The 27,392-nt window shown below is 43.2% G+C and overlaps 1 protein-coding gene across 1 annotated transcript in view; it reads left to right on the top strand.

The window, feature by feature from the left end:
• Nucleotides 1-27,392, top strand: part of clnk (cytokine dependent hematopoietic cell linker) — a 143,215-nt gene that overhangs the window by 88,599 nt on the left and 27,224 nt on the right. Inside the window, exons 5-10 of the mRNA XM_078551258.1 lie at nucleotides 5,418-5,595; nucleotides 14,086-14,195; nucleotides 16,487-16,529; nucleotides 17,292-17,354; nucleotides 22,947-22,966; nucleotides 26,790-26,812. Of these exons, the coding sequence (XP_078407384.1) occupies nucleotides 5,418-5,595; nucleotides 14,086-14,195; nucleotides 16,487-16,529; nucleotides 17,292-17,354; nucleotides 22,947-22,966; nucleotides 26,790-26,812 (437 nt within the window). The remainder of the gene's footprint in view (nucleotides 1-5,417; nucleotides 5,596-14,085; nucleotides 14,196-16,486; nucleotides 16,530-17,291; nucleotides 17,355-22,946; nucleotides 22,967-26,789; nucleotides 26,813-27,392) is intronic.

The raw sequence follows: 27,392 nt of genomic DNA, 5'->3' as shown, positions 1-27,392 counted from the left end.
CCGCCACCTCTGCTGGACCTGTCCTATCCTGGAACAGGACATACCCAGGGACGGTGATGGTGGTGTCTGGGACATTATCTGTAAGGTATGATTCCATGAGGATGACTATGTCAGGCTGTTGTTTGACTAGTCTGTGAGACAACTCTCCCAATTTTGGCACTAGCCCCAGATGTTAGTAAGGAGGATCTTGTAGGGTTGACAGGGCTGAGATTGCCATTGTTGTTTCTGGTGCCTAGGTCAATGCTGGGTGGTCCATCCGGTTTCATTCCATTGTCACGGCGTTAGTCTGGTGGCCAAGGGAGTAGTTGAATTCGGGGGTAGTCGGGTCGGGTAGTCAGGTGGTGAGAGGATTAGTCTGATGGTCAGGGGTGTAGTTGGGTCATGGGTAGTCAGGTCGGGATAGTCAGGTGGTCAGGGGGTTAGTCTCGTGGTCGGGGCTAGTAGTCGGGTAGGGGGTAGACAGGTGTTCAGGCTGTAGTCTTGTGGTCAGGGGGTAGTCGGGTCAGGGGGATAGTTGGGAGGCCAGGGGCTAGTCAGTGGGTCAGGGGCTAGTCAGGGCATTGGCTGGGAGGCAGGGGCAAGATGGGGGGGTGGGTATCAGTTGTGGAGTTACCCAGGTGTTAAATTAGGTTTTAATCTGTCTAACATTTCCTGGGTAACTATTCAGGTAAGTACACCGGAACTGTCCACAATCTCAACTCTAACTCGGAGTCGGTGCAAACACGGAGTGTCCCATGGAGTCGGGTCATTGCCCTTTGGAAGCTTAAACTTCCCGGGCAATTCCCACATCTACACGTCAGGAGTTCCACGGATTCCAACCCACATGTTCAATCGTACGTCCAGTCTCTGAGAATCCAGAAACTGGAAGATTTGGCCCAAACCTTCCATACCTGAACTGCTGTGGAGGAACCCGACAGTATGTAGAGTGTGTTGTCAAAAGTTGTGGTGGTCTGCTGCATGCTGCACAAGCTCGCCATCATGAAGGGACAGCCACTGCCACCAGCTATACGATGAGCAGCTGCAGAGAAGGTTCATGCGGAGAAGGAGGAGGAACATAGGAGGAAAGCTAGACAGCCCTTTTGTGCCTGGGCTGTACTAAAGTGCAATACCAGCAAAAGCAACCCCAACTCTCCATTCACCAACAGTGTTACACCTGACCTTCCCTCTATTACTGACCATCACAGCATCCACTTGGCCATAATGCAAAAATGAAAGCCACCACAAAATAAACTTCTAGACCAAATTTTTAAATCAAGCTATTCCATAATGAGTACAAACATCAACAAATAATCTTATGCATTCCCTTAGTGCCTGTCTTCCAAATGCCCTCATCTGAGCCCCCTGTAGCAGAAACCATGTACCACATTATCCACTAGCAAACTAGAATCTATGTTGTCTTTGCCCCCTGCCCTCGCTGCAGGCCATTCATGCCCAGTGTCTCACCATGTGCAGATCCCACCTCCAAGCTATTCTCTAAGGTACATGTGGGGTCAATATCTGCAAGTGTGGGAGTGAGTGATGGTGTTCCTTCTTCATCAATGTCTTCCTGTTCTTCTGCCTCTTGCTCTTCTATCAATGCACTGACCAGGTTGCAGTTCTTGAGTATCTGAAAGGAGAAAGGCACAAGTGTATGGTTGTGTTGAGGGGAGAGGGAAAAGAAAGAGGTATCTCCTTGAACCATCTGCAGCTTGTAAATCAGGTTGACGGCAGTAGGAAGTGAGAAGGAGGATTAGGTATCAGCGTACAATCATCTTCGATGGTTTCACCCCTGTCGCTAGCTATGTCCCCAGCTATGGCTGCTCCAATGATGGCCAGCACCTTCTCCTCCATGGGGATGAGGACATGCAGTGTGTGAGAACAACATAAAGCTATGAATGCTATGATGAACGCTGATTGATCGAGATTATTGGCAAGTGAGTGATTGGGGTGTGGTGCATTGTGAGGCTGATGGTACAGCTGGTAGAATATGGCATTTGTAGATATATTCACTTGCCTTGACCACTCATGCGGGGTCTTTAAACTTCTTCTGACACTGCATCAATGTTCTAGACTAGGAGCCAGAATCCTGGCATTGATTGCCATAGCTGGTTGGTCCCACTGCCTCTGCATAGTTTGCCTGGAGGACATCCTCTTCTCCACTTCCTGCATCAATGTTGAGAAATCTTGCAGTCCACTCTCTGCCATGTTGTGCCAGTATTGAGTGTTCCCGATGTCACCATCATTTAAATAAGCAGGCAGTAAAAAGTTTGTATGCTGCCTACATTGGAAGCAATTGCCGTGTGGTAATCCTGTATTGTGATCCATTTTCAGGGCCTGTCCAATTTGACTTACAAATTATATTAGACTTTTATTGACTTTTAAAAAGCCACACCTAGTGTACCCATTCTGCAATTTGAGAACACATTCTTGGCTGACATTTCATTGCAGCACTGAGGGAGTGCTGTATTGTCAGAGGTGCTAAATATTTTGGGTGAAATATTAAAGTGAGGCTCGTCTATCCATTCAGATGCATGTAAAACACTCCATAACGTTATTAAGGAAGAGTGGTGAGTTATTCTGGTATATTGCCGACAGTAATGCCTCATCCAAAAACAGATTAACTGACCATCTATTTTATTTCTGTTTATTGAGATCTTGCTGCCATGCTTGATCACACAACATCAGTGGCTATATTTTAAAAGTAATTCATTGTACTTTGGGCCCCGTATCGATGTGAAAGGTGCTATATGAATGCAAGTTCTCCTTTTATGCCTAAAGAAAGTCCACCTTGCTGTAGTATTGAATTTATTTTTATTGGAAAACCTGGAGAAGCAAGTCTGTTACTGAGGCTGGGATTCTTCCCATTGGCTCCAGATAACATTGTAACCAATGGCATAAGATGTACAATATTCTTAATGGGAAGTTTATTAGTGTTCTGCATGAGTAAACTTGTTTATTCTTCTATTTTTTCTTGGAATGTGTGTGCTACTGGCAAGGCAGTCATTTATTGCCCACCCCTAGTTTCCCTGTACAGGCTGAATGGAACGCTAGACCACTTCAGAAGGAAATAAAGAATCACCAATGTTGATGTGGGGCTATTGATATAGGCAGGTTTCTTTCCTAAAGGACAAAGGAGTTATACTCCAGCCATACACACATTTGCAGGTCCTTAGGCCTAGAGCTAGTCCTTAATTCTAGCCGATCTGTATCTAGGTTAGTGCTTCAGTAAGTGCAGTGTTTCTATAGGGAACAAGTGGACAAAATTATTAAGCAAAATATGTCTCTATAGAAAAGTCAGAAGTTTAGTTTCAAATTTTTTTTATCATAATGGCTCCAAGAATGCGTGGGCCAATAATCCAAGCAACCTCAATCGCTCACCCTAGCAGACTTCTGTGAGTTCTAGAATAGCCTTTAGTATATAGGCACCCACATCACTAGAGCCATATCTAAAATGCCCGCCATTTTAAAGATGCTAGAATGTCCATCAAAGACAGACCAGCCTCAGACGTTGTTGACATATGACCTCCCTGGAAAAAAGAAATAGCTGCCTCCCCAACCCTGCACCACTGCTCCCCCATAACAAATTCATAAGTATAGAAATGAATAGGTGAAACAAGGGAAGAAATCCTTATTTCTCAGAATGAAAAAATGGTATAAACTGGGAAATAAGAATACTGGTCCAAACTGTTTTTTTCTTTCTGTGTTCTTCTATTGCAGGTTGTTTTTAACTTATTTTTAAAGATGGCACCATATTTTGTGTAGTTCTAGCCATTATTCTGACCTGAAGTCCCAGGTGGGGACTTTCTATTGGTTGTCACGAATATACACCTGATCTGAGTGGACATACACTCTGTTAACCATACACTGGATCTTACAGAGTGCACAGAATACAGGAACTCCCCAATTGGAGTATCTCCATGCCTGCCCCCTTCCTCTACCCCTCCTATCTGACGGTATATTTGGGCAGTGCAGATTTAGGGCTGGGACCTGATGTTTTTAAGTTCTGGCCTAAATTGTAGCTCCAGGCGAAATTAGGACAGGAGTACTCCAGAATGTTTGCAGACTCTTGAGGCCCAGTGTTGGGTTTTGTTTTATGCATTTCAAACCCTATCCAACTTTTTTAAAAAAAACAATGCTTCAGGTATAACTCTCATGTGCAATCTTTGCCCTTGAGTTCCTAAATCACCTGCTATTCCTTTCCGCCGTTTTCTGTCTCCACTTCAGGTTTCCAACTTATGTAGTTTTCCTTTTACTCCTGCATATAGGACAGGACTCATTTTCAGATGCAGATGACGGAGAAACCCAAATGATCGTTCCTAAATTGTTAATGAAATCTAATGAGGAAAGGATCGGATTTTTTTTGATGCTCCGTCAATGCTTTTCTATAGTTATTCAGACTCCACTTCATATGAGCGAACAATGGGAAGAGTTGGCAGCAGTTAAGCCCATTATTTTAGGGGAGGGGAGATTCCTCTTTGTAGATTGTGCAGATCTAGTTCTATTTGCATTTCCCATTTTGCAAATATGGTACAAGTTAGAAAGTATTACACTTCAAAGGGCTAGATTGGTTCAAGGGGAAGAAAATCTAGCCTATATTTTTATAGGAATTATGTTCATTAATCTACTACTCTGAATTAAAATATCCTTCCTGTTGTAATTGTTTCCATGTTACTCTTATAAAGCACAAGCTAAAAATACATCACCTGACGTGATACATAGGAAATGACTTTCTTCCTAGGTAAATAACCTAGAATTCTCATCAAACTGCACTTGTGCACTACATTTATTTTTAAACTAATGCATACTTCATGCAGCCTCCCAGTCATCTAAGTCGTGTAACAAAGCATCATAAATAAAAGTTGCTTCACTTGAGTTTCCTCTGTTGTCAGAAATAAGGAAATATATGAGCCTGGAAACGACTGTGAGCGATGTAATCCTGCGGATGTTTAAATCTCTTCCAAATATCTGAAAGAGGATTTGAAGTGAGAACATTGAGTCCACATGATATTATTTCTTGCGGTCATTTCCAGACTGTGGAATATGATTTTTAAACAATTGCCGAAGCTTCCTGAAAAGAACCTCAGTATTGTATGGAATTTTTTTATATGAAGTTCTATATTAGTGGGGAGAAATAGTGAATGATTATAGCCCAATGTAGTTTCCAATGTATGAACAGCCAGGTTCTACTACCACAAGTTTGTGTCTGCACCAGATAAGAACCTAGGGAGAGTAAAGACCAAATACAGTTAATACTAAAATCACATCCGACCTGGTACCGGTGGTAAATTGCATCGTTTAATAAGAGAAGTTCTTGTGGTTTCTTGCACTTCCTTGTAATTTTAGTAACCTAGCAGGTTACCAGAAAATATTATAAAGAAATATATAAAAGATTGTTCATTTTTTTTGTATTAACTTGTGTTAATGTTATATCATTGCAGCCAGACGTTAGCGTAAGAATGATGACTGATAGTCAATCAGAATATGAACAGTATGTTGGTGAACAAGATGAGCAAACTGACTGCGATTATGAATATGTAACTTCCTACAGTCTAGAAGATTTACGACATGTGAAAATTTATCCTGCTAAGCCAATGAATACGCAGTCAGTTTATGCAGGTAACTGTACAGAACTATTCAAGTATTTTCTCTTATTTCAATATCTTAATTACAAAGCTTCTTGTGCTGACAACACACAAAAATGTCATTGGTTGAACCAATTTATTACCACCCCAACATTAAAGTCAATGCCCCTTTTACATGCACAATGGAGAAATGTTTGCCCAAGAGAAATTTGTTGTGATATGCTCCTACGAATGGTCCAGTAAATAAATACATGGTACAGTGTGATACTGAGCCAAATAGAGCAGAAATGTCCAAAGTTTGATCCCTAGTTTGAGCTGAGGGAAGTGACCTAAGCTAGGGAGGAGAAGAAAGTGGGCTACAATAAGCCCCACTATCTGAAGACTAGACTCCTTGCTTCTGATTGCATCTAATGACCACTGCCTAAAAGCACACGTATTTAGAGGCAAGTGATATAATAAAATCAATGTGCTCTCCTAGACTATTTCTGGGGATTGGAGAGCAATATTAAAGATATTTCTCTAAATGGCCTGGGTTTTTAATTCAATTTTTCATCTCTCTCCACACTGTTCCAAATGGGTAGGGAGTGTCTAATATTGATGCATAGTTGCATCGTAACTATATGGGACAACAACAATATGTGTTTATATCGTGTCTTTAACAGAATAAAAATTTCTAAGGCACTTCACAGGAACATTATAAAACAATATTTAACACCAACCATGTAAGGAGATATTAGGTCAGATGGCCAAAAGTCTGGTCAAAAAGGTAGGTTTTGAGGAGCATCTTAAAGAAAGAAAGCGAGGTCGAGAGGCAGAGCGGTTTAGGGAGGGAATTGCAGACCTTGAAGCTCAGGCAGCTGGAGGCATGGCCACCAAGGGTGGAGCAATTCAAATCGCAGAAATAGAGGAGTGCAGATATCTCAGACAGTTGTGGGACTGGAGATGATTACAGAGATAGGGAGGTCAAGGCCATTGTGGGATTTGAAAACAAGGGTGAGAAGTTTAAAATTGAGGTGTTTCATAACTAGGAGCCAAAAGTACAGATTAACAGAACCTGATGCAAGTAAGGACACAGCTAGCCTAGTTTTGGATAACCTCAAGCTTACAGAGAATGGGGAAGCTAACCAGGGACACATAGGAATAGTCAAATCTAGAGGTAAAAAAGACATTGATGGGGGCTTCAGCAGCAGAGGAGCTGAGGCAGGGGATGAATCAGGCAATGTTAATGAAGTTAGAAATAAGCAGTCTGAGTGATGCTAGTGATATGTGATCAGAAGCTCATCTCAGGATCAAACACGGCCCCAAGGTTGTGAACAGTCTGGTGCAGCCCCAGACAGTTGCCAGGGAGAGGAATGCAGTTGGTAAGCAAAGACAATGAGCGAAATTATCCGCTCCTGTTTGCGGTAAGCATTATAGCGGCAGGAGCGGAAAATATCGGGAGATCGCAAAAATCTGTTTCACGCCGTTGTGAAGCCAGTTTGCGATTGTCCGCTCCGCCTGTCAATGACGGGCTGCATTTCCCACTGCCACACATCAGGAACCTAATTTCAATACTTCAACATCTCATTATAAGCCCTGATCGTCGGAATCATCCTCCCACGCTGGATCATCTGGGCACATCATACTGACGTGTATCATAACTGTACATAAGTGATGTGTACCTGGCAGGCTGCACTTCACTCAGGACTTTGAGGTTTGTTTGCCAACCTTGCTTCAGGCAGAACTCACAGTCGTCAGTGCCAGGCCTCACAGGCAGCACCACATCACTTTTAGAGGGGCTCACGGGCAGGTCTCTACCTACCAGACCAGCTGTAAGGCGGAGGTGGCTTTTCAATGGCTGCAGGGCTAGGGCTTGCTTGGGGAAGGGGGAGAAGTGGCCTCAGGCAAGGGAAGAGACTGCAGAGCGAGAGCTGTACTGGAGAAGGAGGGTATCCCAGGGTGAGTTAGGGGGGGCACATATTGATCTGTGCAAGTGGCCTCAAGATGGTGAGGGCTGAGGAGGCAGTCTCCAGAGGAGATGAGGCCAGATGGAGATGTGAGGGTGTGTGTGAGGGAGTCAGTGGTGATGTCCCTTAAGTTGTCAGTGAGTGAGATGTCAGTGAATGTGTGATGGCCTTGTGAGTGTGTGAGTTTAGAGTGATGAGATGGTTGCCTTACCCTGGTGGTTTGGATGAGATCATTCATCTTCTTTCTGCACTGGGTGGCCAACCTCTTCTGTGCAGCATTGGCACTGACCACCACTGCCACCATCTCCCAAGCCGGAGTGGTGTGATTGCTCGACCTCCTGTGGCCAGAGCAGGGGTGGAGGACATCACGTCGGGCCTCCAAAAGGCATCCCAGTGATGGGCGACTAAATTCTTCCTGGCATTGGGGGCCATGTCTTCACTGGAGCAGTCCTGGGCTGCAAACATTGAGGACAATGTGCACGGTTGCAGTTTAGATATGGCACCCACAGTGAGGAAACAGTGAGGTAACGCCATGGCGTGCTATTCAGAGGCTGCCCACCAGCGATATAGCCTGTTTCCTGTGGCTGCATAATTAATGAATTGGAAAGCAGACGATACAGTGCACAAACCCGCCTTTGCAGCCGGAGGGTAAAATGTCATTTCTCACACCCACTACCATGCTTAGTGCAATTCTGCCGAATGTTTAACTGGAGGAAATTCCTGCTCATTCAAGACTGGACATCAGTTAAGCAATCTGGTAATTTAGCAACGGTAGAGAAGTTGAAAGAGACAATGGTGAGACAGAGCTCAGCATACATGTCAAAACTGACATGGTGTTTTCGGATGATGTTACTGAGGGAAGTATTTGGATGAGAAATAGGAGACGGCCAAGGATAGATCCTGGGGGACACCAGATGTGATGGTGGAGGACAGATGGCCACAGACTTGGAGGCAACAACAAGTTTAAGAACCTTGGAGAAGAATGGGAGGTTGGTGATAGGGGGAAGATTTGGCTTCTTTGAAGAGGGGTTGATGATAACAGACTTGAAAGGGCAGTACAAGTAGAAAGAGGTCTGTCAACAATACCAGCTATCATGGGAGCCAGGAAGAGAAGTTGGGTGGTCAGCAGTTTATTGATTATAGGGTCGAGGGAGCAGGATGAAGATATTATGGGCAGGATGCATTCAGACAAGGCATAAGAGGAGGTGGGAGAGAAACTAGAGAACAACGTGAGTTCAGGGCTAGGGCAGGGGAAAGTTTTGAGGAAGTTCAGCCCGGTGGACTAGGAGAAGGGAAGGAAGTGACAGAGGAAGTTGATCAGATTGCCTCGGTCATGGTGACAAAAAATGCCCATGAATTCCTCACACTTACTGTTGGAGGTGAGGATGGAGGAGAGAGGGAAAAGGTGTTTAAAAAGTTACAGTAGAGAAAAGAAGCTAGGGGTTATATTTGCATTCTAGGATGACCCTGGAATAGTGAGCAGTTTGAATAGGCAAGAGCAGGATCTGATAGTGCTTTAGGTGGTCCAGCCAGATCTGGTGGTGGATGACTAAACCACGTGTCCACTATACTTTTTCAAGTCTGCATCCCTTAGGCTTTAGGGAGCGGAAATGAAGGCTGAACCAGGGAATCAGCCAGGGTAAGAGAGAGAGTAATGCTTTTATTGGAGACGAGAGCATCAAAGGTGGAGGTGAGGCTGTGATTGAGCAAATCAGTCGCTGCAGAAATGCCATGGTGAATGGAGGAAGGTTAGAACATTGGGATTTTGAAAATCTAGTTGTAAGTGAATTGGGATTTTTTTTCCCCAGTGGGAAATACAGAAGGAAGAAGCATTGGGATGGGGAAGGGAATGGGAGAGATGGGTGGAGAGCAATAGGATGGAGTGATCAGAGAATGATGAGACCAGCAAGACGATGTAAGATGGCAAGGTCAAGGGGATGGCCATGAATGTAGGTTGGGGAATTTATATAGAGGGAGAGATTTAGGGAGGATAAGAGAGCAATGAGCTCAGAGGAGACAGAACATGATGAGTTGAAATGGAGGTTGAAATCACCGAGTATGAGAGGTCACTTGGTGCAGAGATTGAGAGAGAAAAGCAGTGAAGATATCTCAGTGAAAAAACATTTATGCTACGTGGGTGGTGTCATGTTTTTATAATGATGTAAAGGCACTAATCAATCATAAGGGATTGTGTAAACATGCTATGGGTTCATTTATTTAGACTAGGCTCATGAGATCAGATATACAAAGGTAGAAAGCTTGAAGACATCAGGAACAGAGCTGTGTATGCTGTGTTCTGCTCACAGGCCAAAGTGAAACTGAGACTAGATCATGTGACACTCTTCCCTTCTAGTGATGCCATGCTGCTGTCCCTTAAAGGCATATTACAACAGTTGGGTGGTAGAGAACCAAGATTTTAATGAGTGGAAAGAGGGTGGAACAGAATGGTATGCTGAAAGGAGGAGAAAGTACCAGAGGTGCAGACAGACAGGCCAAGGTGTGATTTGGTAATAAAGTCACACAGCACCACGACAGACAGCATAGATGGACAGATGGGCCCTTTCCCTGTCCATCATTTTTGAATGTCAAAATAATTGGCTGTGATGTATATGTCAGTGGAGTATAGCCTCCTGAAAATCCATGACTCAGATCATTCCAAGGAAATAAAATTTTTTATCACTTATAAACAATGGATTTCCGGGTGAAGTAGGGAAAAGCAGCTTGTTTCTCTGAAAATATGAATCAATGCCTTCAAGAAACAAAGTAACAAAACTTGAACAAAACAGATGGAACATTAGGTGAAAATATACCAGTGTACATTATTTCCATGCTGGATGCATTCTGTCATTATTCAGCAGCTCTTCAGAAGTATTTTATAATGTTCATTCATTAACTGAAAATTAGACACTGTTGCCCTCTAGTGACTAAATATGGACATTGCTCTATGTGATTGCTCTGTGTGTATGTGTGTGAGAAGAGAGAGAGAGAGAAAAAGACAAGGGAGAGAGGGGGCAATTTTAACCTGGAGGAGCTCATAGGTTTGGGTGCAAGTGGTGGAGTTAAATCGACAAAAACGCAGTGAAACTGGAGCACCAGCCCACCAACTGGTTTGGCTAGTTCAAAAAGATGTCCTTGGAAGAGGCAGGTTGCCTATCAACATAATTTGAGTGATATTTCAGCACAGTTTTAAATTGAACGGCATATTCACAAGTTTCCTGAACCGTCTGAAACTATCAATTAAAAGCAGGGCCAGAACACAACAGCAATTGTGGGGGCTGATTAAAACACTGCAATAAATAGCGAGTATGCACAGCTGCTTTCTTACCTACTGGAGGAAAAGGGTTTGTTCACAGTACTTTTGTTCAGAGTTTATTTTCTACACTTATGAGGGTTTTTTGAATGACATCAGCAGGGTGGGTGGCACCTTGGTTGCCTTTGATTGAACCTTGGACTAGGAACAATATCACCAATACCGGTAGAGGCAGCAGCCTCCGCACCTGAGACACCTGTAACTGGACAGTCGAAAAGGGAATAGCAGAGGGCTGCAGCTCAGAGGAGGGACTACCCTTGACACATTGTGTATACAGGCAGAGGCTAAGCTTCCTTAATATGTCGGAATAGCAGTGCTTTCAGCGGTTCAAGTTGAGTCAGGTGCTGACATATATCTGCACTCTCCTAGAAGAAGATCTGCTTTATGTTGGACCGAGTGACAATGCTTTACCAACGTTTGTCACAGCCGCCACCATTCTCAACCCTTTTGCCTTTGGGTCATTCCATGGTTCTGACAGAGAAATAGTCAGGATCTCCCACTCAGCAACACAAATGCATAAATCAGGTGACTGATTGGTTTCTTGGCAGGTCCAGCAATTATGTGATTTTTTTCATGTGTTGATGCCAGTCAGGATGTGCAGGTGCTCGGATTTGGATCACTGGCTGGCTTCCCATAGGTGCAGGGCACTATTGACAGCACACTCATGGCAATCGATCTCTCTGGAACGGTTGTTAAGCACATGGGCTTCCACTCCATCATTGTGCAGCATGTGCAGCCACAAATATAGGTTTTTGCAGGTGTGAACTAGATTCCCAGGGAGCTGCCATGATGCTTTCGTCCTACAGTATTCGAAGCTCCCTGGCCATCTTGGACCAGCAAGCAAAATTAAGGGATGGCTGCTGGGAGACACAAGATATCAACTCAAAACTTGGCTGAGGCCAAGAAACCTGACCAATGAAGTCCAACAGCACTACAATGAATTCTGTATGGTCATCAAATGTGTGATCGGACAAGCCGCCAGCATGCTGACAACACACTCGCGGTGCCTGGACAGATCTGGAGGCCTCCTTCAGTATGCAGCAACCAGGGCCTCCAGAATGGTAGTGGTTTGCTGCACTCTGCACAACATTGTGCATCAGTGAGGATTGGACCTGCAGGAGGAACAGGGCAAAGAATACTGATCGTCTGCAGATAACCCTGAGAAGGATGAGGAACAAGGTGAAGAGAGAAATGCAGCAGCTGCTGCTCACTTGCTGCACGAGACCCATGTCAGAACCACATGCAATGATCACTTTCTGTAACCTCCATTGCCACTGACACAGCCTGTAAACAACCAACCACAAATTGCACATCCCCCCAGAGGTCACCAGCAATTCACGTCTTCCCATTCATCATCAAGCAAGTTAAGAGAATACTTGCTACCCAGCAACCAAGAATGTGTAAGATGGGAAAGTGGTGAAGACTAATAGAATTCATGTAATTCTGTTAAAGAATGGAAAGTTCACAACATAACATTTTCTCATGTGACCTGTGTGTGCCCTTGGTGAGCTAAAGAGCTTTATTCTTCCTTTTCCTATTGCTCCCAAATGGTGCAACACCTGTGGCTTCAGCAGAGTTCGAGGCAGGCTGCTCAGATCCCTGCCCTGACTGCTCAGATGTTCTTGGCCAATGATTTCTGGGTGTTGCCAAAGACTGCTCCACCTGCTCCACTTTCACTATCGGTAGGCAAGGCAGCATGACGGCACCAACTGATTGGGGAAGCAGTGGGTGAGAAGTGGAAGCACTTTGAGGGGAGTCCCCACTTCCATGTACCCTTTAGGCTATTATCCCTCTCATGGGCCAGCGCACTTCACTCTGCTGGCGAGCACTTTGGTGCAGATCAGTGCAACACTATAAGGCCAAGGCATAACACCATCACCCGTTCTGTGCTGCGGCTCAATGATACACTTCTTTGTTGATGACCCCCAGGATACAGCATCTGTGTCCATCTGAGCAGAGGCGCACTCTCCGATGTGGACTCTCCACTGCTGTCCCTGCTACCACCATGTGCCTTTGTTCACTTGTAAAATGTGAGTCACCAGGTAAAAACTCAACTCTCTGTGTTATCGATCCCACTGAAATGCAATTATCTGTGCTGGTGCACGGTCTGCATGAGTCCTCTGACAGTGCACGCTCAGGATGAATCAATTCCTCTGAGGATTCGCCATCTGTGAACGCTGCTGAGCCGCTGTATGAACTAGTTATTACTGGGAAATCTGCAAAGGACCAGCTCCAGTTCTCTCCCTCTCCCTTGTGTTTTGCATCTGCTTCTCCCGCATCAGGAAGCTAGGAACGGACCTATGAGTGTCTGTAGTGACATGTGTTCACCCGATGGATGCAGTGCATTTGGTGAGGGTGACTACCAGGGAGATGCATCAAATTGCATAAGGATAAGAGTGAGTGTCAGTGGTGGATGGATAGATGGGGATGTGAGGGATTGCAAAGAAAGAGAATAATGAGAACATTTTATGGTACTTATCTTGTCCACACGACACTTGTGCGGTGTGCCATTTCAGCTGGTTTTGTGGGGAGGAGTATCTCTCCCTGGCTCCTCCCAGCCATTAGGAGTACATCCATGGCAGCATTATTGAAGTGGGGTGCAGTTTCTAAGAGTCCTGTCACACCTTAGCTTCTCTTTCTTGCAACACGAAACACCTCCAAATTCCATCTTTGGATAGGCCCTTTAAATACTCAAGGTGAAAGACTGCATCGTGTGGATCCTCATCATACGTCCTGCTGCACAGTAGTCACCATACATGGAAGTAAAATGGTAACAAGGTGGCTGTTTTAAAATGCATGCTTGTTGGGCAAGCTGACCTTACTTCTGTTTTTCCTACATATTATCAAATCCCATGCTCCCTTCCCCACCCCCTCCACTCCCAATGTGCTTCCAAGTTAATATCAGAGCCAAAAATTGTACAATCTGGCTTATTTCTTCCTTGCCCCCCAAGCCTGCACCATAACCACCACCCCCACCCCCGCTCATCCAGTAACAATGTCATTCATATCCCAAAAATAATTTTTCAGATTTGAAGTGACTGTGATACATTTAATTCTAAGATTCATTATATTATTTTTTTTAAATCATCCTTTATTTGATAATACAAACATGGCATAATACATCCATGGAAATGAAAATTGAAGTAACACAGCCTTGTGGGACAACACTTAGCCAACCACCACTCCCTCTCTTCACAAATAGTTTCACAGTTTTTTCTTAACAGAAACATTAGTCAAAAGGTTTTCACATTCTTTTTTTTACTTACAGATAAGCGGTCTTTACTGACGATACCACCCCCATGTCAGAGATCCCAAACTGCCCTCAGACAGCAGTCAATGATGAACATACAGCCCAGCACACAGTGCAAGAGCAGCAATGTAAGCATCTATTGTAATTTTGGCTTGACTGTAGTGTTAATTCTTCTGCAATTGTACCAAATCATGTATAATTCAGAAATAAAAAGAGAAAATGCTGGGAATACTCAGCAGGTCCAGCAGCACCTGTGGAGAGAGAAACGGAGTCAATGTTTCATGTCAATGACCTGTCATTGTTAACTCTGTTTCTACTTCCATCGATGCTGCCTGACCTGCTGAGAATTTCTAGCATTTTCTCTTTTTATTTCAGAGTGACAGCATCTGCAAGATTTCGCTCTTGAATATGTCATTCATACTGAACACTGCAAAATAATACAAGTCATAAATATATACTTAGCCAGTAATGCTTAAAATCCAAAGATAATTCTTATAACAAATTCAAAGAAAACAGCTGATTAATCTTTTTAATTTAGCAACTTATGCTGATCTGAACTAGTGTCTTTAGTGGAGCTTTATTGTTCATCAGGGAAAGATTGTTGTAAGAGGAGATTATAGAAATAAAAACAGAAAATACTGGAAATATTCAGCCGCTTAGGCAGTATGTGTGAAGAGAGAAAGAGTTAACAGGCTGAAATTTCCTGTCCCCGTAGAGAAAAATGGGTTTGAGGTGGGGGTGGGGGAGGGTGGGGGCTTGTATCCCAAGCCTTCCTGTCTCCGGACAAATTTTCCAGGGACAGGTTGGGAATAGAGTTGCCAATCTGCCTCCACAGAGGTAGGCAGCCAATTAGGACAATTAAGGTCTCACTTAAAGACCATCTTTTGAAGGCAATGGCAATTTCTCCCCATTGAAGCAAGCCTCCACTGAATGCAGAGATTGGCAGCCGAACATCAGGCCAGGAAATCATCAAAGCTGGAGGTTCCATGCCTGATGGAACATGAAGATAAAAGGCTACAACCGTGAGGGCTCCCCTCCACACCAAAGGCCCTACTAACCATGGGTCTCTTCATTCTCAAACTTACAAAAGGTGTCCGAGTGCACCTTGGCCAACCAGTGCTGCAAGCCCTCTAATTGGCCGCCTAGCTCGGGATCCTGCCAGCCATACTCAATAGGGCAACAGACGTGGAAGCAGCAGATTAGGTGGCCGCCTCCTGGAAGGTTGTTTTGGGGTGGGGGGGAGGGAGAGGGGTGCTGGGATGGGGAGCCATCCTGAAGACATGTGTGAGCTCAGGAACCCCATGTGGTCCTGAGGTCAGGGTCCCGATGCCCTGTCAGAAAGTTCAGCCCAACATTTAATTTTAATCACCTTTCATCAGAGTTGGGATAAGTTAGAGATGTAATAGGTTTAAGTAAGTGAAAGTGGGTGGATGGGAAGTAGAACAAAATGGACAGTCTGTGATCGTGTGCAAGGACAGAGAGATTAGATGACAAAAAGGTTGGTTGTGCAGGGCCAAAGGGAGCCATAATGGGACACGAAACAAAAGATGTGTCTAGAGGAGGTGTGAATATTTTTTTACTCTTTCATGGGATGTGAGCATCGCTGGCCAGGCCAGCATTTATTACCCATCCCTAATTGCCCTTGAGAAGGTGGTGGTAAGCCGCCTTCTTAAACTGTTGCGGTCCATGTGGTGTAGGTACACACACAGTGCTATTAGAAAGCGAGTTCCAGGAATTTGACCCAGTGCCAGTGAAGGGACAGTGATACAGTTCCAAGTCAGGATGATGTATGGCTTGCAGGGGACAGTGCAGGTGGTGGTGTTCCCATGCATCTGCTGCCCTTGTCCTTCTAGATGGTAGCGGTCATAGCTTTGGAAGGTGCTGTCAAAGGAGCCTTGGTGAGTTGCTGCAGTGCACCTTGTAGGCAGCACACACTGCTGCTACTGTGCGTTGGTGGTGGAGGGAATGAATGTTGAAGGTGGTGGATGATGTGCCAACTAAGCAGGATGGTTTTGAGCAGAATGATGGCCAGCTGCCATCCGAAAGCAAAAAAAATAAAAAAAACAAGAGAGTAAAACCAAAACTAGCAAAGAAAAAGAAAAAAAAAATGGAAGCAGAGGTTACAGTCTGAAATTGTTGAACTCGATGTTGAGTCTGAAAGGCTGTAAAGTGTCCAATCGAAAGATGAGGTGCAAAACAGAAAATGTTGGGAACATTCAGCAGGTCAACAGTACAATGATAGAGTTTGATATAATGGGGATGAACTGTAATTTAATTTAATTACGTATTTTGAAACAATTATATGTTAACTTGCCAGAATGCAAATTAAATCATGCAAACACCTTTTACAGTCAGATTTACTTTGCTCTCCCTGATGTTTTGATTTGCTCTCATTATTCTAGCTTATGTTTTTTTTTAGATGCAAAGAGGGAAGAAAAGTTCTGACAGTCATGCAGCTCAAGGTACTGCCACCACAGGTGCCCTTTTACAAACTAACAAACCATTTTGCCTCCCACCGTCAGTAAACAGGAAATCAAACACGGTGATCTGTACTTGCCCTTGACCCTGGATCATCAACTTCCATTTTTGTAGCTTGTTTCTCACTCCCATATAAGTACCTTCTGTCTGTGTTCACTGATCTGACAGTTTTCTTCAGAATGGCTTTCTATTGACTGACAACGGTTTCTGGCATTGTAACAATTTGATGTGACAACGTGTAGACCACCTATGAAAAATATGCAGCCGCATAAACAACCCCCACCAGACCTTCCCGTCCTCTGTAAGATATGGTTGTGAAATATATTTGTTGCAAATTGAAAATCTTATCTCTTCATGATAAACAATATACACTGTGTGGTCTACTATACATGAATGTCACTTTATAAAATGGAGTGACTAAAATAATTAGTTTGGTATTTTACCAACATCAGTAATAAAATAATCTTTTTTGGAAAGGTCATTAATTGAGCATTAGCTCTCTTTATTTAGATTCTGCCATCTTAATGGTAGTGATACAACTGTATGCAATTTGGTTTATTTTGTCAAGTTTTGACCACAAACAGAACACATTACTTATGTAAATCAATCCCAAAAGAATAGGCTCATGACCAGCATGCTCAAAGAAATCTTAATGTTTCATGGCCGTTCTATGAGTAATGAAGAGCAAATACAGAAGAATGTGACAGAACCACTCCATTTATCCAGATGTTTTTGTTTTTCCTCAGGCCCAGCTGTTGACAGAACTGTCAAACCATTCACGACTGTAAAAGACCCTTTCCAATCTTCAGGTATTTGATTAATTTGTCACCATTAAACTGTAAAATGTCACATTTCAAAAAGATAGAAAATATGTGGATTATAGTTTTTGCTGTGCTATTTAGAAGAACTTGAACTTTATTCTTGACAGTATTGTTTTGTTAAAAATACCATGGGAAAAGTCTTCTAGTGGTGCTACGCAAATTTACATCAATTCCCCAGGGGCAAACAACACTAACTGCGTACCCACGTGGTGTTTTTTAATGATACCATTGAAGAACACCACAGAGGTAATGGATTTCCACCCAATGTATAAAGCAGCCCAAATTCTAGACAGGGAGGAAAATAGGTAAGTACTCAGCCCATGCATATCCCACCTCCACAAACCTGCCATGCCATGCCTTGGCACAGGACCGCTTTTGTGGGCACAAGCCTGGGGCATTCCGTGACTGCCCTGCAAATTCTTGCCAGACAGATGCTGCAATTCTGAACATCGTTCCTTATAATGGTAACATCAGTATGAAGTGAAGGCATTTCACGCTGACGTTATAGCTGTAGTCTTAATGGTAAGCAGTATCTGCTTGAGAGGTGATTGACAGGTCAGTGCAGATTTCCCCATCTATAAAAAGCAATCTACTGCAAATACTGAAAATATGAAACCAAGACACAGAAAAACCACAAACATGCCACGGATCAGTCAGCACCTGTGACGTGTAAAAAGACAGTGTTCAGAACTGAAAAATAACTGCCTGACAAGCATGTTTACAGAAGAGTGGAGAAGGGAGAATGTATATATATTTTTTAAAAGCAGAGGGAAGAACTATAGTGAAATGACTGAGAATGCTGTAAGATCTTAACAGATGAGCAAGCATCTGAGAAGAGCAAAACAGAGTTTAACAGCCTCGATTTTTACACAGGTGCAGAAATGATGGGCTTAAGCCCAGTAGTGGGTGGGATCTGGTGAGTCTGGGGACATGGGAGGCCCGGTTGTTCTTAATGACACAGACTCATTGAAATAAAACTTTATGGGCAGTGATATAGGGGTGGGTTAACAGCAAGGTCAACATTTGTAGTAACTATAGTTTTGGGAAATGTTGGGCTGCAGCTTTAAGAATAATCCTGTAATGTAAGATCATATGATCTATGTAAACCAACGTGTTTGCAGCGCAGGGAACCTCTACACAGAGAAGAGTACTTCTTAGTTATGGAGTTTGCTGAGCACGTGTAGTTGCACTGCTGTCTTGTATATAAAGTCAAATGTTTCCACTAAGAAATGTTGTATGAAGATCGACTCTATAACAAATCAGGTTCGGTGTTGTACCTCGCCTAGCGATTGTGAGTTAAAAAAAACAAAAGGTATACTCATCCGAAATATCACAGTTTGGTAGAATTGATCCCTTTAGCCACCCACAGATGATTGGTCTCAATATATTTTTTTTTATTCATTCATGGGATGTGGGCTTCGCTGGCTGGGCCAGCATTTATTGCCCATCCCTAGTTGCCCTTGAGAAGGTGGTGGTGAGCTGCCTTCTTGAACCATTGCAGCCCATGTGGTTTAGGTACACCCACAGTGCTGTTAGGAAGGGAGTTCCAGGATTTTGACCCAGCGACAGTGAAGGAACAGCTATCATAGAGGACACTCTTCCCAGACTGCATCACCGTGATGCTGACTGCAGGACACTCTTCCCAGACTGCATCACTGCGATGCTGACTGCAGGACACTCTTCCCAGACTGCTTCACTGTGATGCTGACTGCAGGACACTCTTCCCAGACTGTATCACCACGATGCTGACTGCAGGACACTCTTCCCAGACTGCTTCACCGTGATGCTGACTACAGGACACTCTTCCCAGACTGCTTCACCGTGATGCTGACTGCAGGCCACTCTTCCCAGGCTGCTTTACCGTGATGCTGACTGCAGGCCACTCTTCCCAGAGTGCTTCACCGTGATGCTGACTGCAGGACACTCTTCCCATGTGGCGTGCAGGAAGACACTATTCAGCGAAGATTGCTGGCTGAAGTGAATCTCGATTTTAAGGAAGCGTTAGAAATAGTGCTGGCGATGGAAAGCACTGTAAGGGATTCACAAGCAATTTAAGGAGTGTAAAATGGCACCATACTCCACACTGGGCGAGAACAGTCAGGCAAAAGTGGTGCAAAAAGCCAGGACTCCGCCGCGAAGCAGGAAACAGCCCCTGCTAACCGACAAATGAGAGGAAGCAGCTTAGCAACTAAATCAAAAAATAACTTTCAGCAACGTGGAAACAGCCTGTCTTCTAGCAAATGGCAATTTTTAAAAGTAGAGTGTTATATTCGTCACAGGATGGACACATAATGAGGCAGTGCAAAGCAAGATTTAAACAGGCTTCCAAACAACAAATGAAGTCCAAGGATGTGATTGTACTAGAGAGAGTGCAGAGGAGATTTACCAGGGTGTTGCCTGGGCTGGAGAGATTTAGTTATGAGGAGAGATTGGATAGACTGGGGTTATTTCCCCTGGAGCAGAGGAGATTGAGGGGGGACATGATTGAGGTTTATAAAATTATGAGGGGCATAGATAGGATAGACAGGAAGGAACTTTTCCCCATGGTGGAGGGATCAATAACCAGGGGACATAGATTTAAGGTAAGGGGCAGGAGGTTTAGAGGGGATGTGAGGAAGAGGGTGGTGGGAATCTGGAACTCACTGCCTGAAAGGGTGGTAGAAGCAGAAACCCTCATAACATTTAAGAAGTATTTGGATGTGCACTTGCCAGCGCAGACTCAATGGGCCGAAGGGCCTTTTTCTGTGCTGTAGACATCTATGACCCTATGGGCTGAATTTTCCCCCCATTAGGGGGGAAATTGATGGGTGGACGCGTACAGGTGTGCTTCCGATCAGCGCCCCCGATCGGAGGCGCGGCGCCATTTTACGTGAGCGGGCCAATTAAGGCCCACCCAGCGTGACATCCGCACAAAAGCGCTATGCGTTCCCTGTGCAAACAGGGGGGGAATCCCAAAATTGTGAGTGCGCATGCGCACGAAAGAACACACTCATCTCCCTGAGGCTAAGTGCTGCCTCAGGGAGATTGGCTGTACATGTAAAAAATGATAAAAATAGAAAAATAAAATTTCCCTTACATGTCACCTCATGTTGGGACATGTCCATAATTTTTACAAAATCCTTATTAAAATTTTTAAAGCCTGCATGAAACCTCATCCCGCCCATGGATGAGGTTTCATGTTTTCTCTATTCCCCGCTGGGGCTCCTGGCCTGTCCGCCAACCTTAAGGTTGGATGGGCGGGTCCTTTAATTATGTAATTGACCCCGTCAATGGCCATTGACAGGTTGGCGGGCGTGCAGCTGATTTTGCTGTGCTTCTGCCTTCCTGAAAATTTAAATCGGGCACGGTGACGTCGGGAGTTCCCTCCGACATCACCACTGTCATTTTACGCATCGGCGAGCGGGCCCCACCCCCGCTCCTGCTCCCACTCGCTGGCTCATAAAATTCTGCCCTATAATTCTATAGTGTAGAAGAGCCTGAAACAACAAATTCAGATGTTTATTCATTATTCAACATGAAAGTTGGGAAGACAGGGCCAATATTTGTTACAGTGCCAGTGAATGGTAAACCATTAAAAAAAATGGAAGTAGACACAGGCGCTTCAACCACTGTAATAGGAGAACTCGCTTACAGATATATAAATAAATTTGATCAAGAATTAAATTTGGAACAAACATCTGCAAAATTGAAAATGTACAGAGGCGTAGAAGTCCGAGTAAAAGGTATCACCAGACCAACTGTTCATTATAGAAACCAATTAGCGCAGCTACCAGTGCTGGTATTAAAAGGCAGAGGACTGAGCCTTCTAGGGCAAAATTGGTTAAGGGAAATCAACCTTGATTGGCCAGTGAAATTCCAAAAGGAAGCTGGAAGAGCTCCTGTCTTGAAAGAGGAACAAGGCAAGGTACTTCAGAAATACTCCAGACTATCTTAAACAATGATATGGAAGAACAGCAGAAGAAACTCAAGGAGATCCTGATGAATGACAGAGTTCAAGATGAAGTGAGTGAGTTTTGCAAAGAAAAGGAAAACCTGTTGAAAGACCTTCACGCACTACAAGGATCCCACAAGTCAAAGTTTGTGCCTCTGGAAAAGTGCAAAGAAAAACAGGAAGAATTTGACACCTCTCTGAACAAACTGAAGAACCAGTTGGCAGAGAAGACGCAGCAATGTTCAAATTTCCAAGAGGAAGCCAACAGATATAAGGAGACAGGAGAGCTGAAGAATCAGCTAAATGAAGCTAAAGAAGCCTTGGAAGCAAAAGTCGTAGAACTTTCCAAGATGCGAGTAGATAATGAAGTCTTGGGTAATTCCGCTACTAAACTAAAACAAGTTGAAATTGCATCTGAGAGAATCTGGCTGATAGTGAAGTCAAATAGAAGGCTGAGACTAAACTCTGTTGCAAAAAGAAGAAGACACTTGGAAAGAAGATGCAGAATTATTGATGAGATGCCATCTTCGGACAAGACTGAGCTTAATACTTCCAAATTTGGAGGGGAAGGTGGAGAAAAGTCAAGGGAACCAAAAAGCAACTCATGATTTGCATAGTCGTGAATGACAATTTACTGTTGGAGAAGCAGCATTTGTAAAGAATTTCAGTAGAGGACCGAAGTGGTTACCTGGTAAAGTAAGTTCTGTGGCCAGACCATTTCATACCACGTGGAAGTGGAGGGCCAGATCATCCGTAAGCATGTGGATCATTTAAGAAGAAGAGATATACCACAACAAGATATTGTTTTACCTGTAACCATTACTGAACTTGTGGTTCCTGTTGAAGTTGCTCAACCAAGGACAGACATGCCTGACGTCTCTGTCGGAGTGGAAGGCACTGAACTGCAAGTGCCTAATGAGGTACCTGATGTTAATGCGATTCCAGAGAATGTGTTTCCTGCAAAAGAATCGGAAGTCGTGGAGCTGCGACATTCCACACGGATCAGGAAACCACCTGAATGACTGAACTTGTGATTTCATGACCTTTGAAAATATTGTAATGTCATGAGATAAATATCCTTGTAAATACAAAATGTACAGAAAAGTTAAAGGGGGAGGAATATAGTAATTATAGTTTTGGAAAACGTTAGGCTATAACTTTAACAGTAATCCTGTGATGTAAGATCACATGATCTATGTAAACCAATGTGTTAGCAGCGCAGGGAACATAAGGGACTACTTCTTAGTTATGGAGTTTGCTGAACATGTTGCTACTGCTGTCTCGTAAATAAGGCCAAATGTTTCCACTAAGAAAAGTTGTCTGAAGATCAATTCTATAACAACATTCCAGATCAAGGACCTTTCACCAGTCCCCTAGTGGAGTCATTAACCTTCTTGCTGCACGATTTCCACTCCATGGAGTAGTCAAATTGGCAGTTCTCTTTGAAGGTCATCATCAAAGATTTTGAATAAAATATTTATGTTTAACATATGAATTATCAAGGGGTAGTAATGATAACCTCTGTAAAAAAAAGCTATTTATTCATAGATATTCAAATAATTCAATTTTCAGCTGTTATGTTAATAAATACAAGTCAACAATCTGATTCTATCTGATACTAATTCTTGCTTTCAATTTATCCGATAAAGGTCCAATTCTTGATTACAAGGTAAGAATATTACATCAATCAAAAGAACTATGTGCCTTATTTAGGTCATTTATACTATCTTGTATTTTTTTAACTTGTATATTTGGAGTATTTTTTCAACTTTGTACATGTTGGAAAATTGCTGTCTACAATTTGCCACCTATTATGGATGAATTTCCCAGTTTCAGTGACAGATGGTGAGGAGCACAAACTCAGTCCTTTTAACTCTCCTTTTGGCTGTCTTCAATAGTTAGTTGCCTTGTTGATCTTTAGAACTTCTAAAAAAATATAGCAAAGGCTTGGATCATAAAAAAGGCAACTTGTATCATCCCACTCATTCCTTTATAATCCAGACTCCTAGATCAAATGTCACTGCCAATCATTTTAGCTGCACTTGTGAAACCTGAATGTTAACTGTCTGCTTTTTTCACCATAACCTGTCATTCTCATTGGTTTCTTAATTTTCAGATTGAACTAATCATAGTTTACTGTGATGCTAATTGAGGTAATAATGAGCTACTAGAGGTTTTTAAGATTATGTAGGGGTTTAATAGAGAAGGCGTAGAGAGGATTTTTCCACATATGGGGGTGCCCAAAACTAGAGGTCATAAATATAAGACAGTCGCTAATAAATCCAACAGCAAATTTAGAAGACACTTCTTTATTCAGAGAGAGGATAGAATGTGGAGCTTGTGAACAAATGCTGCCATTGAGGCAAATAGCGTAACTGCATTTCATAGAATTTCAGAATGGTTTCAGCACAGAAGGAGGCCAATCAGCCCATCAAGCCCATGCTGACTCCCTGCAAGCAATTTAGCTAGTCCCAATCCTCTGCCCTTCCCATGTAACCCTGATAATTTATTTTTCCTTCAAGTGCTTATCCAAAAGCCATGATTGAATCTGCCTCCACCGCACAATCAGGCAGTGCAATTCAGATCCTAACCACTCAATGCATTAAGTTTTTCCTCGTGTTGCCTTTCATTCTTTTGCCAATCACTCTAAATTGGTGCCCTCAGGTTCTCCACTCTTCTGCCAACGTAGACAGTTTCTCTCTATCTACTCTATCTAGACTCATCATAATTTGGAACATCTCCATCAAATATTCTTTCAAACTTCCCTTCTCTAAGGAGGAAAACCCCAACTTCTCCAATCTATCCAAGTAATTAAAATCCCTTATCCCTGAAACCATTCTCATAAATCTTTCCTACACCCTCTCAACAGCTTTCACATCCTTCCTAAAGTGTAATGCCCAGAATTGCATGCAGTATTCCAGTTGAGGCCAACCCAGTATTTCATGATGCTTCATCATGACTTCCTTGCTTTTGTACTCTGTGCCTCAACTTATAATGCCCAAGATCCTGTATGTTTTTTTAAAGCACTTTTTCAACCTGCCCTGACGTCTTCAACATTTTCTGTACATGGTCCCTTAGGCTTATCTGTTCCTGCACCTGCTTTAGAATTGCTCCCTTTAGTTTAATTAAGGGGAAGCTAAATAGGCACATGAGGGTTAAAGTAATAGAGAAGGATTTGTTGATAGATAAAGTGGGGTGGGAAGAGGCTCAGGTAAAGCATAAATACTGGCACAGAGCAGTTGGGCTGAATGGCCTCTTTCTGTGCTGTAAATTCTATGTGAATGCTAACCAGTCTACAAATCTTCATTCCTTCATAATTGCCTCTTTGTGTTAAAAATGCTTTTCCTGAGTCCACCAAATCATGTCCAAATGTACAACAGCAAAAAATACATAATAATTCATTAAAATATAAGGGGCGGAAATTTTCGCTCGGCGGGCGGGCGCGTGCCCGACCCACTCGAGAGTGAAATGACGCGTGTTGACATCGGCCGAGCATGCCGACATCAACGCGCAGTTGTGCGATAGTTCAGTCGGCGAGCGCGCGCCAGAGCCAGCAGCATGCCTGCCGACAATTAAAAAGCCTGTTAAGGCTTTTAAGTTATCAATTAATGTGAAGTTTTCGGACCTGACGGTTGGCGGGCAGGCGAAAAGGCCAAGTGGCCTTTGCATTTTTTTGGAAACCTCATCCGCGGCTTCAGTGCTGCCGCTCGCATTTCCCGTTGGGAGGCCTTAATTGGCCCGCAAGTGTGAAAGCACGTTGCCATGCCAATTGGGGGCGGTAGTCAGCTTCCCAACCACCCCCGCCGAGCACCCCTGCCAAGGGCAAAATCCTACCCCAGGTGTTTCTGTATTGAAAAACATTACTAGGCTAACTCTGAAATTGTGAATCACTTGGAAATCCTCTTTCTCTTATACCTCCCTTGTTACTGCTATCATCTCCCTATCCAAAGTGTCGGCTGTTTAATTCCTTTTCCAACAACCTCCATGCTTTAGTTTCCTATAATCTTAGATTGCTTCCAATTTTATAAATACTCCAATTTTATAAATGCAAGTTAGGATTTTGTTCTTCCACTCTTCTCATTCCTTCTGTTTCTTTATCTAATGCTCCTATCTCCAGATATCCAGCTTTTCCTGGCCAATCTAATGAGGCTTTCCCACTTCATGAATTTAGGGATTGATAAATCGATCAACTTTTCATTACTTACAATACTCCAGAAGGAATCCAATCTTCTGCTACAGGCTTTCAGTTTTACTGTGCTTCTTGGGTAATTATGTAACTTTAAGGTTTGTTACACAAGATATAAGCAAGACTGAAGTAAACAAACTATGCTGGACAATAAGCATTAGATTTGAGGGCATGAATGCAAAATTCAAAAGCTTCGAGCAAGGTTATAGATTAGAGAAATATATTTTTTTCTCAGCAGAATAGCAGATATATAGATATGCTAGAGAAGGGAGTCAATTGTTAGTTTTAAAAAGAAGCTGGATAATGTTTGTTGAGAAGCAAGATTGAGGCTTATGGCGTTTTCTCAGAGGAGATTGTTTCCTTCCTTTATCGATCTCTCTTTAAAATAGTGAGAGCTACAGATTATATAAATATCTACATAATTTGACTTTGACTGTGAGCACAGAATGTAGAGTACAAGTCTACAGTTATTATGCTCCTTGCGAGATTAGAAAACCTTTTGTATAGCTTTGTTTGCCTATCTTTGGGGAGCAGGGATTATTTAAGAGGATATTCTTCAGGCGATTAACTGGGTACAATGAAGCTCACAATCAGGTGGACTACAAATGATTCTGTGGAAGCAGCGGTGTTAATGAAGCTAATGACCTATTGTCATTTCATATTTCTTTAATATCCTGGAGGCTTTTGAAGAAAATTGTGGACTGAAAATCCAGGGGAAAGAGGCAAGCTGAATCTTGGGAAAGTGTTGGGATGCCTTCACCCAGGACCTCTGCCAGTGAACCTGTTAAAATTTGCAGGGTCAAGGAAGTCCCTTTAGCAGCTTATCAGTGGTCGGTGCTCATGTCGGGAGAGATGTATCTGTATCTGCCTGTTTCCTGAGGCTGAAAACGGCAGGAGAAGACTGACCAGCCGGATGAGGACAATTGTGACAGGACCATCACTCCCCAGAAAGGATTAAATAGCATCAATTTGGTTGCTGCAAGATTTTATGTGTTAACCTTAAATCTTTAAGGTCCTGAAGCATGTTCCCAGCCTGGACCACCAGGCAGGACCCACATGTTTGGTGACCTGCTACAGCTGGCCCTACCTAATTTCTGGCTATTCTAGCACAGTCCTGTTGATGTTATGGCAGAACTGCATTTTGCTCCCCGGTGTTTGGCTGTAAGCACAATTATAACTCGAGGCAGTTAAATTGTTTTGAAAATTTGAGCACCCTTTTATGCCAAACAGCTATAATGGGATAATTTCATATTGGTTACATTGCAACTTGTCTTACTAATAGCTCAACTGTTTTCATTTCCCACAGCAGCCAGCACGACCGCCACCCAGGTAATGCCAAGTCAGGTATATTTGTTCAGAATTCTACCATGTACAGAGATTTATGGCAGAGAACACTGCTAAATGAGAAAGAAAATCCATAGTTTACCTTACTGTCACATACTTCCTTAACCCTTTGGGCATCCCCTACACAAAAGCAAAATACTGCAGGTGCTGGAAATATGAAATAAAAACAGCAAATGCTGGAAATACTCAGCAGGTCAGGCAGCATCTATAGAGAATGAAACAGAGTTAGTGTTTCAGGTCTGTGATCTTTCATCAATTCTGATGCAAGCCCACAGACCTGAAACGTTCTCTGTTTCTCTCTCCACAAGCATTCTCTTCCTAATGCTTGACGCTAAAGCATTATCTCAGAATAGTCACATCTGTAAGATGATTATGTCAACCTTCAGATTTCTGGTTGAAAACCTGGCTCCTTCATCCCACAAGGGACATTGGGAATAAAGAGTGCATCAAGCCAAGTTACATTTTACATGCAGTGGGGCTGAAATTCCTCAGCTGTAATTTCACTAAAATCCATTGGAATAGCTGGGAGCAAACATATCCAAATGTGGGGTGAGGTTTTTGGGAT

Source organism: Cetorhinus maximus, chromosome 1 (genome assembly GCF_964194155.1).
Source record: "Cetorhinus maximus chromosome 1, sCetMax3.hap1.1, whole genome shotgun sequence".
Taxonomy (NCBI): Eukaryota; Metazoa; Chordata; class Chondrichthyes; order Lamniformes; family Cetorhinidae; genus Cetorhinus; species Cetorhinus maximus.
The sequence above is the reverse complement of the archived record's forward strand: the minus strand, read 5'-3'. Positions and strand labels throughout refer to the sequence as shown.